The 21,981-nt window shown below is 41.7% G+C and overlaps 1 protein-coding gene across 1 annotated transcript; it reads right to left on the bottom strand.

Moving 5' to 3' along the window:
- Positions 1-18,197: 18,197 nt before the first annotated feature.
- On the bottom strand, positions 18,198-21,647 carry LOC147889042 (uncharacterized). The gene is made up of 9 exons (XM_087392799.1): positions 21,277-21,647; positions 20,791-20,995; positions 20,591-20,681; positions 20,329-20,465; positions 19,973-20,216; positions 19,748-19,852; positions 19,467-19,649; positions 19,068-19,269; positions 18,198-18,947 (listed from the first exon to the last, which is right to left on the bottom strand). The coding sequence occupies exons 1-9, from the start codon at positions 21,509-21,511 to the stop codon at positions 18,484-18,486; spliced, it is 1,866 nt and encodes a 621-aa protein (XP_087248925.1). The 5' UTR covers positions 21,512-21,647; the 3' UTR covers positions 18,198-18,483.
- Between the last annotated feature and the right edge of the window lie 334 nt (positions 21,648-21,981).

The following is a 21,981-nucleotide window of genomic DNA, read 5'->3' as shown; positions in this document are numbered from 1 at the left end:
TTGTGAACTCCATGTTGAAAATACTGTGGTATATGTGGAAGTTACTCTGAGCCTTGCATTTGTGAAGAAACTCAAATAGGAGCAAATCTAGAGACTTGTCCTCTTCTGGTTCCTTTTGTTTTGTGATGGAAGAATCAGCATTCTGCTCCAGTCTCTTCCTTTTGCTTGTTCAAAAATTTATATACTTTGAATTCTATATGCTGACATATGCAATTAGTGAATGCATAGGATATCACCAGATAATTCCTTCATGAGCTCTCATGACTCACCTGGTGATTACTGTGGTCTAATAATAGCAGCAAAAAAGTCCAGCTTCCTCTTGAAAGGTGAAGCCTGGGAGTCAACTGTTCCGAAGCAAAAACATTTCTCATCATCAAGGAAGAATTCCATAGGGCCAAAGATAGCAAAACAATGAGGTAGAAGTGAGAACCAAATCAGACACATGAATTTGCAGCAAAACGCGATGGGGGACCATTTGGAAAATATAAAGCACTCTCCTCACATTTTGTTGCAAATTCTCTAGTTCTGTTGATATGCATGTCAAATCAAACACTAGGTTCATCTCATTGATTCCTGGACAGTATGATTTGATATGCAAGAGAAAGGCTGGAGCTGAGTGAAGCTTTTCATGAGGAATGTGTCAACAACAGGAATTTGTAGCAAAATGCGATATGGGCTACCTAGAGATGTATAAACCACTCTCCTCGCATTTTGTTGCAAATTTCTAGGTTCTATTCATATCCATCTCCAATCAAATTCCTGGGTGATTTACCACATTCTTGGACAGTATCAATTGAATATGTAACAAGAAGGGTGGAGCTGAGTGAAGACATTTGGACATCAAAAACCCAATGGATGGAAGAAATATATGTCAAAAAACATTGAAAACAATCTAGAATTCTGACCTTTTTTTTCCTTTTCCATGCTGTTGGAGTTGCACTGGTGAATCTCCTGCTCTTTCACTAGCTTGAACTCTGCACTCTAGGTAACCTCCTGGAGATCTGGCAGTGGTAGTACTCTTCAGGCAGGTTGCAGTCTGGATGGAGTGTGCTGGGTAGGAAAGGATCAGAGAGAGAAGGAAAAGGAAGATGCGAGGGTCCTAGCAGGGATGAAAGATTGGGAGGCAGGGGAGGGAAGAGTGGTTGTAGAATTGATTATGAAATCATGAAGGGCACAAGTTCCAAGGCATAAAGTGTACCTTTCACATGTGCCAAGTTTCAAACTCCAAGAGATCTGGGTCCCATCCACACGTGTGAAAAACGACTACATTCCACACATGTGGGATTTAGTAATTGCCTTATTTGTATTTTGCACTTGTTTGTGGTATCCTGTCTCAGCTCTCTTGCCCTCTAGTCTTTGCTCTCTTGCCTCCCTACCTCCATACTCTGCAACATCAGCATCCTGACCAGTAGCACAGGTTCATCCCCAGCACAGGGTACTCATCAGCAGCACAGCACACCCACAGATAGATTCCAGGTCAGTATTAATGGGTTCTTCCCTCAGTCTCTGCAATCTTCTTGCCTACCATAGAAACAATCCATCCTGCATGGAAATGCATAAACTCAGTCCATATTTTATTTAGTTGTCAAGATAGAGAAATCACTATAGGAATGCAGATCTTCAAGAATGATAATTGCATTTGAGGATAAAACTGTACTTAGGGGTTCTTCCTTCAGTCTGTGCACACTTCTTGCCTTCCATAGACTTATGGATGATTTTTTCAAGCTAGTTTCGTTAAGAAGCTAAACTTTTATATTGGCATCGAAAGTTTCTATGCCCTAATAAAAATAAATGTTTGAAACATTCGCCATATTTTGAAACTTTTATGCAAAAAAATTTAAAGTTTCGCCAGGATTTACATTTTTTCCTTCAAAATTTCAAAGAATATATATTAAAAAGTAGTACATTCTACTAATATTATGAAACTAAAAATTTGATCTTGAAAAATTTCGCCAAGATTTTATATTAATATATAAGCACAGCTTCGATAAAAACATCCCTGCATAGACTCAATCCATTCTGCATGGACATGCAAACACCTTCAAATGGCTGAAGGCATATTCCAGCATGTTGCCTCATGAATTTGCAAGAAAACGTGAGGAGAAGGCCTTAGGAATTTCAAACAACCAAAATCGCGTTTTGTTGCAAATATTGAAATGTTGCTTCATCCACCCCTGTCATTCTGGTTTTGTGACTTCCATAGTTATCCATGGCTGTACTCTTCTTGCATAAACTCCATTCATACTGTATTTAGTTGTAAAGACAGAGAAATCACTATAGGAATGCACCAGCATGTCACTTCAAGAATTTGCAGGAAAACGCAATTTGGACCTGTTAGGAATTTCAAACTCCTCGTATCGCGTTTTATTGCAAAATTTTCAATGTTGCTCCATCCACCCCCTGTGATTGCCTTTTTGTGTCATACCATGTTCTCCATGGTTGTAATCTCTTTCCATTTCTTTGTATGCAGTTTGTCAGAGTGATGGCAAGAACCAAGTCAACTGCAAGGAAAGCTGGCAAAGGGCCACGGCTTGCAGCAACAGCAGCTGGGGCAGGTACGAAGAAATTTAGTGTGCCTCCAAAGGGAAGAGCTGCACATGGCAGGAAGGGTAAGCCAATGAGCCTGCTCAAGCAAAAGGCCAAGAGATTAAATCATGGTGCAGGTGTGCTAAGGGAGATCAGGAAGCAACAGAAAGCTATAGGCTTTGCAATCCCCAAGGAACCTTTTCAAAGACTGGTGAGAGAAATATGTGATAGTTGGCACCTTGGGTTCAGGTGGAACAAGACTGCCATTCTTTCCTTACAGGAAATGGTAGAGGATTACTTGGAAAAATATTTTGAAGATGCAATTCTGGTAGCAGTCCATGCTCACAGGTCCATGCTCACAGGGTGACTTTGATGGCCAAAGACTTCAACACTTTGTCCAGAGTGAGATGGAGGTATGACAAGCTTGTTCATCCTGTGGAATGGCAGGACATAAAGATGAGAGACATATTATTAATTCCACCTACAAGGAAGTTGAAGGTAGATAAGGTTAAGGTTGTTGAAGTAACCCACTCAAAGAACACCAGAGGGAAGACTGCTTATGAAGAGTCACTGAAGCAGCAAATAAAAGAAAAAAAATCTGTTATAGATGTGGAGACTGCAAAGAGGGAGCTGCAGATACATAGAAGGTTGCAGGAGCTAGGCCCTAATATAGTTGTCCATATTGAGGATGAATTTTCAGTGAATGATTTTGACTTGACAAAACCATGCTTGGTAGCATTGGCTCATAAGAATGAGTATTGCTCAGATACTATCATTCTTGCAATGCTCTGGTAAGTGTCTATTATTTTACATTTTTTGCAAAACAATCCTCCTTGTACCTCCTTTATACCCTACCCTAATTATTTTTTGGTCCTATGCAGCATGATGAGAAGCTGGCTTCACCCCTCTGTATAGCATACAGTCCATATTATTGATCCTGCCATTTCTTCTAAGTTAAGAGATGCGAAGGAAACTCCCATTAGTATTTCCAACTGGTTCAGACACTGCAATTTTGAAGTAATCGATGTTTTGCTACTTCCATACCATAATAGGTATGTGGGTGACTGCTTCTTTTAAGATTCTTCTTTAAGATTGAGAACTCTTGTAGCCTTTGATTTCCTAATGCTTTTTTCCTTATGCAGTGACCACTGGAGTTTTGTTTCTATTGACATCCAGTAGAAGCAATGCTTTTTATTCAACTCTCTTAAAAACACACACAGAGAGCTGAAATTGTAAGTGCTGTGTGTGCCTTTTGAACTTAAAACTTCATTATTTTGATATCATATTAACTAAATTATATGTATTGCGGTTGTATTAGAAGGCTTCTAGATGCATTGGATCACTGTCCTCCTAATGTCTCTCTTTTGGATTCAATAGAGCCAATAAATCTAGAGGTAAAAAGTCGTTCCCTCTACTAATGTCTATTTCATGCTATGCCTTTGAACTTATTAAATAATTTTGTTTTGTTCAGATGTTAACAGTTTCTAACATATCTTTCCAACTTTACAGACACCACAACAAGATGATTCAAGTAGCTACGGATGGAGAGTGCTGATCAGTGCCAAATATCTACTTTCAAGCTATTTTGAGAAAGAACAGCCAGACCTTGTAAGAAAAAATAATTTTCATTTAGCTTGAAGATAATTCATAATGATACAAAGTGTTCTAAATCATCATATGCCATTGCAGATGAAAGAAGATAGCTTCAGCTCAAACTATGTATATAATTTCAGAGCTCATACAATTTGGAGGTTTTTGAGCTATGCCTCCCCCAAACTTATTGTACCAGCTACTGTCAAGTTGGGTGAGAGCTCTAAAGTACAAGAAGGTGTCATACACCTTGATGCCATAGATGAAGCTGATGTGGTGCCACAGGAACAAGCACCTAGTGCTGAGGAGAGAAGCCACAGGAGCAAGGACCTGCTGCTGATGTTGTTGAGGAGAAGATGGAGCAGCAGCAAACAGATGCTTCTAGGGCAGTAGAGGAGACAATGGAGCAGCGCCAACATACTATACAGGACAGGATGGAGTAGCAAAAAACAGATTCTCCAAAAAATGATGATAGGGAGATCTTGGACCATGTAGAGCAGCCTCTGGATCAAGCTGTACATAAATAGAAAATGGAAGTCAGGAATATGTTCTACTTGTACAACTTAACAATTCTGTACAAAATTTTACTTGATTGAATACAAAACCTTTGTTTATGGAGTCTATGTTATCTCAATTTTCAAATTTTCAATGTCTTTGCATTTTATTGAGCTCTCTCTTCTTTTGAGCAACTACAGAAAAGCAATATGAATCAATAAGGTAAAGTAAACTAATAGAAATGCTTAATGAGACTAGGATAAATCAGATGGTGTACCTTTTTATTGTTGTAGATAAATAAAAAGTCGTTTGAAATAGAACCTTCTATCTCAAACAGAATGTCATTGCGCAATTGAGCTAGGGAGCAACATTCTCTTAATGAGATATTGGCTAGCACATCACCATTCTCAACAACATCAATATCAAGAATTTTATTTTCTACACCAAAAGAATCTTCATCTTGATCCATTGGGACTAGTTTTGTGCCTAGCATTCAATTGCGCTTATAATAAAAAGAAAAAATAAAATTTTGTGATGCAACCATGTACTTCAGTTGCATAGAAGGTTGGACAACCTCACAAAACACTGAACTACATGTCTTCTTATCCCAACCTTTATCCAAAAATTGTGGCATGCATGCCAAACTTGTTGCTTTAACTGTGAACATTGTTTTTGAAACCTTCACTGGAAAGGTATTAAACAAGTCCACAAAAACTGTGAGAGGCATGCATAAAGAAATTTTTATTATCCTTGTGGCAATATTGGGCCTCAGAGCTTTCTGTACTTTTTTGAAAAGCTTGGCCCTATATGCCTCTGTAACACTAGAATGTGGGTGAGGCCAATCCACTGAATTCCATGCCGAAAGGTCTTGTTTTCTTAACACACCATGTGTGTTAGCATTGTCTAGCAACTGATAAAAAAGATCAGTAAAAAATATACCCGATTGAGCTAGCTCTGTTGCACATCGACCTTGGTATTGTTGTTCTCCTATCGATCCATGTAGAACATCTATAAATCCCAGAATACAATCGATGTTTTGCCATGTCTCATACGATGAAGGGTATAAATCTGAAATAAAACAACACAAGAATGTCAATAAGCAAAGAAATAAAGCTTCATCTTAAAAATCCATACACCTCGTAAAGAAAAAAACCACAATAGAAAAATATACAATTAGGCCTGTGTTGCGGAAGATCTTTTGGATAGTCTCGCAAGACAAGTTCTTTATCATGTACACATGCTGAATCAAAACTTCTTTCACCGATATCTTCCCTCTGGTGATTTTAAAATCTCGTACTCTTCCCTTCCATGACGCCAAGAAAATGTTTTTTGTCTGGGGTCTTTTTCTTTTGCTAGGTTGCATGAGCACCCATGCTCCTTTCGAAACACTAAACCTTTCCCAAGTTCCTTCCGTTTTGAATGTACTTGAATTCTCTACCGAAGAAATAGAAGAAGCAGGTCGACGGGGTAAGGATGTGTGGTATAATTCTGCCTTCATAGCATTATCATCCACAGAGCGTCTTCCACAAGAACGGCCATGGTTTTTATTCACCATGGAGATTTTATGAATCTGTAACAATAGCAAAGTAATGTAAATAAGATAACAAATTGAAGTTTCAAGAAAGAGAAAGTGGGCAGATAGACAGTTGACAAGAAACATCTTACTCTATGCCAAACAGGATCAAGGGACCAGTTTTGGAAAAGAAGAGGCTGCTGCACAATGAGGCAGTGGTGTAGAATGGTAGACCTTTCGAAGGAAAGGCGGCACAACATTTCAAAGTTCAAAGGAAGGTGGAAGCGGGAAGGCCCTTGTCAGATAAAATGTCAGTTTAGATTCTATCTTCTTGTCCAAAGATCTTGTGAGAATAAAAAACCAATCTCCACATTAATGTAGCACGCTTGTACCTACATAAAGTATTGTTTCTTTTTTCTTTTTTCTCTTATTTTCATGAATTTCCAACGTTACGTTGGCCCTCTATTGATTGGTTGAGAGCTTATTTTTCCAAACCGTAAAAGGCCCCAAATGAGCTCCTTTTTTCCTAATGAAGCTCATGCATATAAAGGTAGGTAAATGGTAAAGTGTACACTAAAACGTTGCACCTAATACATAAATGATAGTTTACAAATTTTGTGCTTAAATAACATTATGTCAGTAGTCACGAGCTTTGAAAGTCTCATGAATATAAGGATCAGCTAAGGGATGGAGTACATGGACATCTCGAGCTGATACTTTAATGATAAAGCATTCATTGGATCCTTGGATACTGTGTACATGGGTAACAGCTAGATCTTAATTGATTTCTAGTATAATTTTTTATATCGTGGCATTTTTCATTTATAAGAATCTTAGGAGTTTTTTGTCGAAATCCTTAATACTTTTTTAGATCTCTTTTGGCACCATATCAATAAATTTCTTACATTTCCAAGGTGTCATTTTGTTTTTGAAGGCCTTGGAAACTACGTTTTCAAAAGGGAGACTAATCTTTAAAATTAGAATGTAATGTTTACTTACAATGCTAGCATGTTCCACCACCCAATAACGCCATGAAGTGCTTTTGCATTGGGAAAATGAGTTTAGTTTCGCTTTAGAAAATGTTAAAAACATCGAGAAACTCATGACAAAGATAAGTAAGCGGTCGATAATACAAATACCTTGGAACTCACGCACAAACAGGTGCACACGCACACACACAGGCACACATGCACAAGCACATGCACATGCATGCACGCACGTGCACACACACACACACACATGTACGTGGATGCATGGGTGCATGCATGCAAGCTCATACAGACATGCACACATGCATATCAATTCCATGCACACATACACATCTCTCTCTCTCTCTCTCTCTCCCCCCCCCCTTCCCCTTCACCATAGTCATGTATAAATCCATATGCAGTTTTATGAGATTTATAACATAGTACTTAATTTTGACAATTAAAAACTTTTGATCATGGTTTCCTTTAAATAACGTTACTATTGCTCAAGTACTAAGAAATAAGCATCAATATCAAACAACCTTTTAGTTTTTGTGTCAAAGTGTTGATGAATTTATTAGATATGTTTTAGGTCCTTATGTTAGTAAAATTATTACAATATTGACGTTTCTTCCTTTTTCAAAGGTCCTGAAAAGGATCACCCAATAATCTTGGGAAAATAAAGTAGATTACATCATTAAGATCTGCAATAGAAACATGAAATCCCTTTTGGAGTACTTACAAATCTATGTACATTAAGTATTTGGTATTTTAAATATCATAATAAGCTCATGCATATAGAGGTAGGTAAATGGTAAAGTGTACACTAAATCGTTGCACCTAATACATAAATGATAGTTTAAAAATTTTGTGCTTAAATAACATCATGTCAGTAGTCACGAGCTTTGAAAGGCTCATGAATATAAGGATCAGCTAAGGGATGGAGTACATGGACATCTCGAGCTGATACTTTAATGATAAAGCATTCATTGGATCCTTGGATACTGTGTACATGGGTAATAGCTAGATCTTAATTGATTTCTAGTATAATTTTTTATATCGTGACATTTTTCATTTATAAGAATCTTAGGAGTTTTTTGTCGAAATCCTTAATACTTTTTTAGATCTCTTTTGGCACCATATCAATAAATTTCTTACATTTCCAAGGTGTCATTTTGTTTTTGAAGGCCTTGGAAACTATGTTTTCAAAAGGGAGACTAATCTTTAAAATTAGAATGTAATGTTTACTTACAATGCTAGCATGTTCCACCACCCAATAATGCCATGAAGTGCTTTTGCATTGGGAAAATGAGTTTAGTTTCGCTTTAGAAAATGTTAAAAACATCGAGAAACTCATGACAAAGATAAGTAAGCAGTTGATAATACAAATACCTTGGAACTCATGTAGGAATGATATGTTGTAGGTTTGGTGCCCCAACACAGTATACAATTTGAGAGCTTTTAAAATTGCCTATGGATGTACTACTAGATCTTGACCCTTAAAATTCTTCAACGGTAATTTCTTTTGGATAGCTTTTGGGCATAGTTTCCATTGCTCACATGATATGAGTTCTAAGGTTTGATTTTCATTTTGAAATCTCCTCTAAGTTCCTATTTTGAGGCCCCACCAATCTTTGAAAAGACAAATGGAACATGCTATTGAGGTTTTTAAAATTACCCACCCTTATTGAACCCCCAATTGGAATGCTTAAGGAATCTTTGGCATCTCTAAGAGGGACCTTATTTTGAGGTTGAAATATTAATGACATCAAAAGAATTAGTGAGCACAATGCTAAGTTCATATCTATACTTGAGGTTGTTTTATCATTAGAAAGAGGGCCTTCTTTGAGGGTATGGGATGTTAGCTAATGTTTGGGGCAAACATCTTCATTCCCGGGGTTTCCTTGTTCACTCCTTCCATTATTCCTCCCTTCTATCCCCTTTCTACCATATGCATGCTTAATGGTGGGAAACCATGCAATAACAAAATGGCTATGTAAGGATCCAACGTTTCACTAATGACATGAATATTTTATTTTCTTGGAGTCCTTGTAGGCTATAAAATTAAAATAAATGAAATCATGTCTTTGGTATATTTAAGTAATTACATTATAGATCACAAATAGTAGTATTACCACTTTTTTTAGATACGTAATAGATATTGAAAGCTCCTAGCCTACCAGAGAAAATAGTGGTTTTATCACCTTGCTTACATTAAAATTTGAATACTAGTACAAGGGTGAGGTAAAATATTAAAAATGTTAGTCCTAGCACATGGATGACAAGTTTATAGATCTATTACCTGAACTTGATAAATCAGTTTTCATGCATATATGAGTATGTCCCCATACTCAATGAACAATGGATGTTGCAATTAATTAGCTAGAAGGGACAGATGAGGGCTTTTCAAAAAGGAGGGGGTAATTAACCTAAGAGGGGACTCATGGGGAAGACATAAATGAAATGGGGACATTAATGGGGGGGACACTTGAGGTGTAATGAAAAGGGCAAGGGAACATTATTGAAGGCTGGCTACTTCTCTTTTTGTCCTCCTAAGGAGACTATGGGATTTTGGGTCACATGGTCCCAAAGCCTTTCGATACAATGCATGGTTAGTGGAGATCGATGAGAGATCGATTAAATTATTATTGAAAGGTCAAAGGCCCGTCATAGTCTCATTAAGTGGGAATTTATTAAATAAGGTATTTGATATTTATAATTATTAAATTAAATGTATGACATGAAGTATTTATAACCAAGAGCTTTACACAACAAGACAAAGCACCCATAGACGCGCGCACAGACGCGTTTCATGAACTAAATAAAAAACTTACGGGCGCGTCTATTTGCGCGTCTGGAGACCCGCGTCTAATTGCGCGTCTATATATCAGACTTACGCGCGTATAGACGCGCACAAAGACGCATAAATAGACGTGCTTATAAACGCTTTTATAGACGCGCGTATAGACGCAAGGCGAACAGACAGACGCGAATATAAACGCGTTTTTAAACGCACTGATAGACGCGCTTTAAAAAAAAAAAAAAAATTTACAGAATACTGTGTATGTTGTGTATGCTATATAGTTACAAGAATCCCATATCCACATTCTGTAATTCAATTCTTACAGCCAACCGCATTTTAATTACAATTCCAAAAAAATATTACAACTCCAAAATGCAATAAAATTGAAAGCTCAAAAAGTGCTTGTATATACATATAGCACGAAGCTAAGCCACGTCATGTGGCTTCAAGTACAAAAAATAAGAGGAGTCTATATACAAGAGGCACGAAGCCAAGCCAGTGGCTTTAAGTACAAAAAAGAATAGTAGCACTACTTTTACGACTAATCCTCGCTGCCTTCCATGCTCCCTTCTGCGCTCCCTTCTGCACCTCCTTCCTCGTCTTCCTCGTCGTCTTGTGCATGGGCCTGTAAACAAGGGACAACACATATCAATGTATGAAAAATCAAATCTTTACTTATAATTTTGGCATTATTTAATTACTTTCAAATACCTGGGGGGCCTGTCCAGAAGCTCGGGTATACTGCTCCTCAGTAATCAACCCGTCATCATAGAAGTGCCTCCATGTATCTCCTCTGCGATGGTGGCGGTGGTAGGCTGTCTCCACTGGAGTAGGGTATCTGCCCACGATCTCAAGCTGCATGACCGTGATACACTTTGTGGAGGGATTAGTACAAAGAAACAACCAACCTCCTAATAAACTACATAAGCAATATAATTTGAGATCAATACTTACAAATTGGGCCTCCCATGATTCAACACCCCCTGCTCCAAAATGCGCGCTTCCATATTCCTCCATCTGGATCCTCCGTGCCTCCACGTGCTCCAGACTGGGCTCCTCCCTCGCTGACTTCATTGCCTTCTTCCACTCACGCTTGTGAGCGGTGTGGGGCGGGCCCCTTGGAGGTTGACCTGCCTCAAGCCTGGCAAGCTCCACTAGTGCCTGCCTCTTAAGGGAAGATCTTTTATTGCTAAGTATCGTAACAATCTTTGACTTCCCCCATTTATCTGTGAACTGGCGATTGGGGGGTTAGGATACCTAGAGCGAACAATAGCGAGGGTCTCATCAGCCAACCTCTTTGGGTGGTCTTTATAGTGAATAAAGCAATCTCTGTAATTGTTAGCAATTACAGAGCGCATGAAGGCCATGATGTCCTTCCCCCGCGCATCCATCAAGATGCCTCCTGTCTGAGTGATGTCATAATAAATCGTACCATCACCCGGAGGCACGTCTAAATCATCTGAATCATCCTCCTCCTCACCGCCACATGGCCCAAAGCACTGTGCCATGCATCCGCCACCGCTCTCCCTGCTACTACGTCTGTTACCCTGTCATGTCGAGCTCGTACGCTGGCCACTCGTAGCTGGGGACTGTACGGGAGTACGCTAACCACTCGTAGCTGGAGAACCAAGTCTCGGCGGCCGGGGAGTACGTCGACGGCTCGCCGAGACAGAAGGACCTCCTGACGGCATGGGGGAAGGGGCATAAGACGGGATGGCAGAAGGGACATAAGACGGCATGGGGGAAGGGGCATAAGACGGTACGGGGGAAGGGGCATAAGACGGCTGTGCGGACTCCGCTGGGGTGATCTCAGGCGGTGTGGGGTGGCTCGGAGTCTGTAGTGCCGACTCCTGGGGAGTGTTAAGGGTACCCGTCATATACCCGTATAACTCCGCAGGACTAGGAGGGTGCCCTAAAAGATTATATAAGTCCTTCCAAATCGATTCCCACGGATCAGGTGAGCTAGAAGCACTTCCTGGCCACATGTTGAACTGGAAAATAGGAAACAAATCTATTACTTTGGGAGCTGAGAAGAAAGGGGAAGAAAAAAGAGGCTCTGTCAGAGCGCGTCTATAGACCCGTCTGATTTGCGCGTCTATAGACACATCTAACGGTGCGTTTAACAATTCGTTTAAAAGCGCGTCTAACAGTCCGTCTAACACTGCGTTTAAAAGCGCGTCTAATAGTGCGTTTAAAAGTCCGTTTAACAGGGCGTCTGTGTGTGTCTGCAACAAGCCAGACGCGCGGATAGACGTGCCTGTAGATGCGCTTTTAGACGTGCCTTGAGACGCGCCTATAGACGCGCTCCGACAGGCGAGAATACTAAAAAGTCGAAAAGGACGTTGCGCCCGACAAAAGAACGTGACGCTCATACCTAGATCCTGCATTTCCTGGATGCAAAAAAGTACAAAACTGGAAAGAGCAAGCAAGAACAACTTCAAAAGGACTTACTTGGAAAAAGGTATGGAAGGATCTTTATTTTCCAAACTTGTTTCTTCTCCTTGTTCGTACTCCTCCTCTCCTTTAGGCTTGGAAGCAAGTGTAGGTACGGTCCCTTTCTCTTGAGTGAAAGCTTGGAACTGTGTATGGGAGGCTCTGTCTTAAGCTTCGAATATATGGAACTGCTAATAAAGAAGGAAGAAAGCCGCTCGCGAAGTTTAAGTAATGAAAAGAAAAGCAAAGCGAGCGGCGTGCCGAAAAGCAGGTTTAAAAGCCACGTCTATAGTCGCGTCTATTAGCGCGTCTATAGTCGCGTCTGAATACACAGAGTAGATGCGTCTATAGTCGCGTCTATTAGCACGTCTATAGGCGCGTTTAAATACACAGAGTAGACGCGCATTTAGATGCGCCAATAGACGCAACACAGAGTTTAAATTAAGCATTTGAAGAAGAGCAAATTTGGTGGGTTGTTTGTTTGTAGGATGTCTCCATCTTCAACAAGTAGCTCCAGTGAGGATGAATCCCTCCGTATCCACCATCGCGAAATGTGGTTGGAGCAAAAAATCAAATGTCTGTGTGATCGATGTCGAGGAAACATGTATCGTGCACGCAGGATTACGCTCAATCATATCTCAAAGTATGGAGAATGGGATGTGACCGTAAACAAGGTAAGGGTTTGTAAGTTAAGGTTGATTGAGATACCTATGGGTATTCATATGTTTGAGTTATGATCCCGTTTTAATTTGATACAGGATGCAGTGCCACACCCGCACATGTTACCCTATGCCCGTCGTGAGGAGGCGAAGCGTCGGCGATATGAGGTGGGATCTTCAGGAGGGACCGTTACGGATGCATGGAGTGATGGTGATAGTAGCCCTCCGCCATTACCTCATGAAGCCGTGGAGGAGGAGGTGTTTGATGATATGGTGCAGGATTTATATGTCCATCAAGGGAGGGATAATAGCATGGAGCAGGATGATCTTTTTACCGCAGCATCGACTCCACTGTTTGAGGGGTGCACATTCTCTGTTCTACGTGCCTCCCTTGAGTTACTAAACTTGCAAACCATCTATGGATGGAGCAATGCAAGTTTGAATGCATTACTCAAGTAAGCTTTAAAGTCGATTTTGCAAACATGGTGAATTATGCGCGTGGGTCAATTACTCGAATGCTTTTCCTCATTTATGGTCTTCACGTGCAGGCTATTGTGTCAAATGCTTCCAAGGGAGAATAAATTACCGACCTCAAGAGATATGGCAAGGCAACATGTGACCTCTCTTGGAGGATTAGATTACAAGTGCATCCATGCATGTGTCAACGATTGCGTTTTGTTTTGTGGACTACATAAGGATGCAAGAGAGTGTCCTACTTGTGGAGAGGCAAGATATAGAGCAGATCTCAAAACCTTGGACGTGCCTTGTAAGGTATTACGACATTTTCCCATAATCCCTCGCATCCAACATATGTTCAAGTGCAAATCTATTGCAGAGCTCATGTCATGGCATTCCTCCCATCGATCAACCGATGGCAAGTGGAGAACTCCCGCGGACTCTCCTGCGTGGAAGCATATTGAAGACACATGGCTAAGCTTCAAGGAAGAACCTAGGAGCTTGAGACTTGGATTGGGTATGGACGGTGTGAACCCATTTGGTCTCAAAAGCACGTCTTACAGTGTATGGCCAGTGGTATTGGTGAATTACAATCTTCCACCCTCTATGGCTATTAAGAAAGGACATGTCATGCTGTCCCTTCTAATTCCAGGGAAACATAAAGTCAAAAACCCTGATGTTTATTTGGAGCCTTTGATTGATGAGCTAGAGATACTTTGGAGAGGTATCGAGGTGCATGATGTGAGTAGGCCTCCCTCGTCACGAGACTTCAACTGCAAAGCAGTCTTGATGCGGATGATGCATGACTTCCCAGGCTATGGCGAGTGTTCAGGTAAGCATTGCATTTTTTAATTATGAATAGGCAAAGGACGTGGCACCCTAAACCCACCTTCCACTCTTAATTGCATCTATTGTTCAGGTCTCACTACATCGGGTTACCATGCATGTCCTGTTTGTGGTCCTTCGCTAGTTGCCTCACGGGCAGACGCATTGAATAAGGTCATCTATGAGAATCACCATCGATTTCTCCCACCTGATCATCCTAGATATGTTGCCCCTTGGAATGAAGTCCTCCCACAATCACTCACCGCGGGAGATTGGATGAGAATTTGGGACGGTTCCATGACTCCTCCACCACTTGGCATGAGCCGGTAAGGGTTTGTAACTATTGGCTGGAAGTAAAGATTGGCTATATTGGTTGAAAGTAAAGATTGCACGCTAACACTTTATTTTGTTTAGATACTCCATCTTTTATCGTTTACCATATTGGTCCCACCTCAAGATCAATCACCTGCTCGATCCCATGCATATCTTCAAGAATGTGGCATCTACCATTTGGGAGCATTTGAATGGGACACGAGATTCGACAGGCATAAGGGAGGATCTATGTACCACAGGGAGGATGCATGAAGCTTGGCCTCAAGAGAGACCAAATGGGTGTGTTTTTTTACCTCATGCACCGTGGATATTATCAAAGCTAGAGATGGCGACGGTGAAGCGCGCTATTACTACAATTTGTACTCCCACTAGATGCATGAGGTGTTTGAAGGGAGCCTTTACAAAGAGCAAGAAAAGAGGTGTAGAGCAATTATATGGCTTAAAATCTCATGATTCGCACAAGATGCTCCAAGTAAGTATTTTATATTCATAATATCGTTTTCCTTTCAAATTTGTGAGTGAATAGCTATAAGCAACTAATCAACCACCTCCTCGCAGGTTCAGTTCATACTACCTACTAGCATTTCACGTAGTGCATCAAAGGATGTGAAAGATTGTATTTACAAGATGGGCCAGCTTGTGAGGTATGTGAGCTCAAAGGAATAGATCCCACCACACTTGAGAATGCTCGAGTTATGTCAATGGAGGCGGTTTGTTTAGTGGAGGAGACATTTCCACGTTCTATTCTCACAAGCCAACTACATCTCATAGTACATTTGGTGGATGAGATTGCTGTATGCGGTACTATACATGCACGATGGTTGTTCTTCCTCGAGCGCTTCATGAAGACCTTAAAGGGCTTCGTGAGACAAAATGCAAGACCCGAAGGTAGCATGGCCGAGGGTTGGTTGGTACAAGAGTCACTTGTATATATTTCTGAGTTTCTTGTTGATGTGGATAGCTCTCTCCCACGACTATGGAGAGATGATGAAGACCTAAGGATGACCTCTATTGTGCCTCAAGGAAAAGGACGCAATAAAGTAATAGACACGGAGTTGCATAATAGTATCAACCTCTTTTGTGTGCTTAATAGTGATGTGATGAAAAGATGGGTGACAAGATACGAGGATGCAAAGGCAAGAAGACAAGAAGAAAGGGCCCTCTTTTGTACACACCACGGATCTCGTGTGCCATACCCTCAGCATCTAAGAGTACTTCCAAAGGATATTCATGTGGATTAGCTACTTGATGAAATGGAGAAAGCAGAGAAAGACGAGGGGATGCATATCACAATGGAAGAATGGGAGTATGCTAGGGGATGCATGAGCAAGGTCGGTATATAGAATGTTATGCATGATTAGGAGCTTTTTATAATTTAGATTGCTTATTTAATTGATTTTTTCTTGGTGTAGTGCACTATGTTCAATGCTATATGGTGTGAGGGCAAGCATTTTCGAACACAACGGATTGATGATAAGAGAAACACACAAGATTGCGGCATCATTGCTTGCTTTGAGGGAGCCAATGGAGCCATGGATGATTATTGTGGCATAATCCAAGATATCATTATGCTTGACTTTCGACGCTTCTTTGTGTATGTTTTGGATGTAAAGTGGTTTAAGGACGTGGTGGAAAGAGGCCCTAATGCAACAATCAAACGCCATGCAAGTGGCTTTGTAACTATTGACTCCACAAAGTTTTGGCAAAGTAGGAAGGACACACTAGTACTACCGCAACAATGTGAACAGGTACTGTGCACACACATAAAAATACTCACTTTTAAATATTTGATGCAAGAAAAGTAACATGATTGTATTTGTGTTTGAATTAGGTTGTCTATCAACCAATGGTGGATAATAATAGATGGTGGCATGTCATACCTATTATGCCACGTTCCAAAGTGATGTATAGTACATTTACTAATATGGAGCGTATGGAGGATGATCATGGCCATGGACGTGATGATGACCGTGATACAACAGAGGAGGATGATCATGAGATAGGAGATATAGATATTGAGGCCGGCATTACCCGTGAGGACGAGCCTACCATTGGAGATGCTGATTTCGATGAGCACATGAGTGGCACAAGTAGTAGTGGGTTGAATGTATTTGTAGATCTAAACACTTGTTTGGATTTTGAAGTAGATAGTTTGGCAAGGGTTGATCTCATTGAGGATGAGATTGAACCGTAGCCCCACAATTGATATTGGCAAAACTATTTTACATATTGTCTCATTCTCCTCATTTCACTTAATTCTTGTATATGTGGGCTTGCAAAAAATTATGTGCTTTGGTAATCATGGGCAATGTTTGGAAAGCAATGATGTACACCAAAATCTCACTTTCTGTATTCTCTGGAACGCGTCTATTTACGCGTCTAAATGCGCGTCTGAGTCTCAGTGTAAACGCGCAAATAAATGCGCAAATACACGCGCAAATAGACGCGCTAATAAACGAGATGTTAGACGGGCCCGTATTTTCTCAGGTCAAACACGCAAATAGACGCGGTGATTTACGCACAAATAGACGAGCGTTTAGACGCGCCTATAGACGCGCCCGTAATTTCTGTACTAAAGCAATGCCTATAGACGCGCCCGCTATTTTGTGCGTCTACCAAGCGCGTCTATAGTTGCTTTGTGTTGTTGTGTTACTCCATAATTAATGGCCCCTCTCTTACAATAATTTCTCCTTTATCACCTCTCTCAAAGCTCTCTCCTCTCTTCCTTTTCATGCCTCTTGTCTCCCCATATACTTCTATCTTCACTCTTTGTTCTCCTCCCATTTCACCTCTATCCTCTTCTCCTTCACTAATTATTAGAGGATATCTTTTGTTTGATTATTAGAAAATCCAGTGGTTCTTCCAACTGGTTTAAATTTAGTCTTACCTAGCACACCCCCCCACCAATCATTTTACCTCTATCCTCTTGTCCTTTTACTTATTGGAGGATGGCTATAGTTTGAGCTATATCATATTTTTAGAAGATATAGTGGTTTTTCTAACTTGTTTAAATTTAGTCTTTGCAATCCTTGCCCCACCCTCCCCTTTTATCTTTTAATGTTTTCTTTAGGGAGTTCTTATGCAAAAGGGGAAATTGCAAGTTCAAATGCTTCATAGAGAACATCTTTCTCCTAAGATGAGAGCAAAGTAATGTAAGTTTGAAAACAAAAAATAAATGGTTCTTATGTGCATTTAAGCATATTGATATTTGTTTTGAAAAAATTAACCTATGCACAAGAACATGTTAAATGGCCATTGTAAGCGAGAACAAATGGATGGATAAAACATAAGCTAGTATGTCCCTCTAGTGAGCACTTGGCATAAAATGGAATGATTGGGCCTTAGTGCATGTGCTGGCTCAAGTTGGGGAAAGGTTGGGTTCATTATTCCCACTTCAAACCCATTTTCAAACCAACTAGAAAAAGAGTGACATATGGCACACTTTTTTCCGTCTTGAACATGGGGAGCCTCTATACTTGAGGTGGGTGTATGAAATGCCTAGTCACTAGAAATAGGAAGGTGCTAATCTAATAAGCCCCCATAGTTGTAGATGAATAGAAACGAAACCTAAGGAGAAAGTAGCCTGCCTCCCATGGCTACTAGTTGAAATAGTGAAGCTTATTTTGGACGTGTAATGGGTTGAATTCTGGTACGTTAATAAATAAACTTTTAAATTTCAATGAGGGCTGACTGCCTAGCCTCACGCGGAGTTATCATCAAAGAAAGCTGCCAGAAATAGTCATCTTCCTCATACAGGAAGAGGCTGGCTGTTAATTGTGTTGGATATGGCAGATTGGAGCAGTTGTGCGCTTCCAGAATTCTTAGGCGGGATGGGGCTTTGTTCTTCTTCTTCTTCTTTTGATCAGATTGATATGAAGCTTCTCACAGCCCGAATCCATAAGGAAAAAGAGGATCGTAGTGCTTGTCTCCCACGTTCATGGGTACCTGATCCGCTCTCTTGAACCACGTCCTCGAGAGCTTGCCTTGAAACGGATAATCCCCGAACAGAACATCCGTTATGCCTTTGCCTTCTGTGCCAGGTAGCCATGCTGCCACAAATGCATCCATCATATCCAGATATGGTTCCACTACCAATGGCCTCCCTGAGATCAGTACCACCACACATTTCACTGCGTTGCACACATTCTGAAACGTGTCGATGCTGTCCTGTGGCATCGTCAAGTTTCGGTTGTCACCCATGAACTCTGCATATGGCATCTCCCCCACCACCACCACGGCATAGGAGAAGCCCTTGCCTTGGGCAAATCCTGCACCCGGAGATCTTTCATATACGACCTCCGTCGAAGTTGATACGGTGCTGGTGATAGCTTCAAGAACGGTCGTTCCTGCAACCAACAACCCATTGTCAATGTTTCATTCATTTACAAAAATCCCTTCCCTTCTTTTCTTTCGTTCGACCGTTATAAGTTCGTTGTAACGAATATAAGAGCCAGCCGCGTCCTAACCTATGGTTGTGTTCCCGCTCGCACCCTGCCATGTGATTGTCCACCCCCCGCATTGGTTGCCAATATCATCGGCATGGCTACCCGCAACTAAAATCTTCGGTGCCTTCTTGTCCAACGGTAGGAACTGAGCGTTGGCCATTTTGCCATTCTTGAGGAGCACGAGCGACTTTCGCACCGCTTCCCTGGCCAAATCTCTATGGACCTGTGAAAGAAAAATTCAGAAGGTCTCTGCGAAGTTTCCTTTCTTACTCCTCTCTCAAGGGGTAATGGTCCTGGGAGGAAACACGATCTCCTGTGCAATTAAGACCACCGCATATTCTGAAAAAGAAAAGCAGCCGAATCCCTACATGGCTGGGAGGACAGAAAAAGACTTCTGCAGCGCACGCGGACCACTCTCACCTGAGCTCCCACCATGCCAGTGAGAGAACGATCCGCGTATGGATGCTCGAAGAGCCCGGTTATGAATTTCACTGTGAGAATTCGTCGAACTGCGTCCTTTATCCTCTTCATTGGGACATATTTAGAACGTACTAAAGCCAGCAGGTTGTCTTGGAAGTCGGTATAGTTGTATGGAATCATAATCTGCCGTAGCCAAGGGACCGTGTTAGAAGTAGACCACAAAGCCACGAGGACTTGGGAGGCGGTATAAAGGTCGAAGGAAGGAAAGAGCTTGTACTGACCATGTCAATTCCAGCATCGACACCAACGTCTACTGAAAAAGTATAATTGACACCCGGAGGGCTCGTGATCCGATCTATCCCTTGCCAATCGGAGATCACAAAACCCTGCGCGCAACCGACTCTACACAACTCGTAAATAAGCTTAAAACATCCGAGCAGCTAATTAACCAGTCAGGGACTCAGGGTCAGGTATCTTGCAAACAGACAGCTGAATGTTCACCCCACCTTAAATCCTAGCTGTTTCTTGAGAACGTGGGAGATGAGGAAACGGTTGTCATGCATCTTCTGCCCGTTCCAGCTATTGTACGATATCATGACAGTGGACACACCCTTTGCAATCGCATCAAAATATGCCACCATGTGGATGTCTACCAAACGCTTGAAACTCGTTATGGTGTTGTTCTCGTCGATCCCGTGAATTGTGCCACCGTCCCCAACAAAATGTTTTGCAGTTGCGGCCACATTCTGCCTGGGTATATATCATATAATGCCAGATCGATGAGTCAGTGAAGTTGTACCTTCTACGTGTCTTCTCTTCGGCCTGAATCAGAAAAAACTCTGATAGGAGGGAACAAACTTACTGTCCAGCCACAAAAGGAAAGCCTGGCTTGGAAGTTTTTCCTTGCAAACCCACAATGATTTCTGTCATGTTCTTCACCAAATCAGGATCTTCACCATAGCTTTCGTAGCATCGGCCCCAACTTGGGTCTCTGCAGACCTGACCAGGAAACAAAGAGTGAGGTGACTTGTAATTTACTCATTTGAAATGAAGCAAGTCGGGCGGAAAAGCACACCGCAATGTTTTCTCAGTTGAAGTGAAGAAAGTCGGGCAGAAAAGCATACCGCAATGCAAGGCGCAAAAACGTAAGGGATGCCGGTTCCTCGGACTTCCAATGCAGTGGCAGCACCAATTCTCCTTACCAATTCCGGATCCCTGCGATACAATGCAGCTCTATTCAGATTCATGGGAGAAAGACTTCCTCCATGGAAGCGCACTATCCAAAGATTTCGGAAATAGACGGAGTACAGGTACCGGTACTTGCCTTGTACAACCCAGACCCACGTTGTGTGGAAAGATAGTGGCACCATAGACATTGTTGTGCCCGTGCACAGCGTCTATGCCATATATTATGGGAATTCCCAAACGAGTACCTAAAGCAGCCTTTTGGAAGCCGTCCACCATATCCGCCCATTCGCTAGGCGATGCACCAACTGCGGGAACGCTGCCTCCGCCACTGAGAATGCTTCCTGCTCATCACGCCTCAAGAAGAGGGAAAAAACAAGAACGCCTTTTAATTCAAAGAAGGAGCAGATTCGATACACGTTTGCTACCCCCCAAACCCAAGAGACTTAGAAACGTGTTTCGATCTTTGTTCTAGAGAATGGACATGGAAGGTACTGCAAGAACGCGCCGACGGATCTTGGCAATGAGCAAGGAGTGAAGCCACTCGCATTGTCAATATGTGACCTTCCATTCGACAGTGAATGTCGAGCACGTCCTATGCAAGGAGCCCAGGAGACAAGCTCACCGATAAAATATTTCTGAATAACGGAGGTGTTGGCAACGGAGCGCTCAATCTGTGTGATCTGCCCGATCATCTCCTCGAGCGTCATGCGTGCCATCAAGTCACGGACTCTGTCTTCAACATTAACATTGGGGTTAAGGTACAAGGGCTGGGGTGAAGCCAAGGAGGAAGGCAAGAGGGCAAGGGCGGTGAGGAGGAGCAAGAAGGGGAGGGACGGGGGTGGGAGGGGGCAGTTCATGGCTACTGGAGAGGGATAAAGAGAGGGGAACCCACTGAAGCAGACAGAGAGAGAGAGAGAGAGAGAGAGAGAGAGGGTGGTGTTGAAAGAGGGTGCTACTACGAGTCGGCAGAGGAGGGTAAGATGGACGAATGAATCGAAGACAGAGAGGACAAAGAGGAAGAGGAAGAGGAGCCCAAGATATTAAAGATGATGTGGCTTAGCTGAGTGAAAGTGTACTGACTTATACTGGTAGTGAGAGTGAGAGGTAGATGCATCATGCATGCATGCGTAAAGGAAGAGAAGAAGGTTCACGTTGAAAATTGAGACATATCCGTTGTAGTATAAACGTACACGACTCATATGATGCTGCTGAATCCTGGTAATGATGCACACACTCGTGTGGCAAATTTGAGACTCGAGTGCACGTTCCTGAGATTCAAGTAACCAAATGTGCTCGTGAGACCACAAAATCAAGAGTCGCAACGCTC

This window comes from Dipteris shenzhenensis, chromosome 21 (assembly GCF_047967505.1).
Source record: "Dipteris shenzhenensis isolate YYH24624 ecotype China chromosome 21, Dip_SZ_1.0, whole genome shotgun sequence".
Classification (NCBI taxonomy): Eukaryota; Viridiplantae; Streptophyta; class Polypodiopsida; order Gleicheniales; family Dipteridaceae; genus Dipteris; species Dipteris shenzhenensis.
The sequence above is the reverse complement of the archived record's forward strand: the minus strand, read 5'-3'. Positions and strand labels throughout refer to the sequence as shown.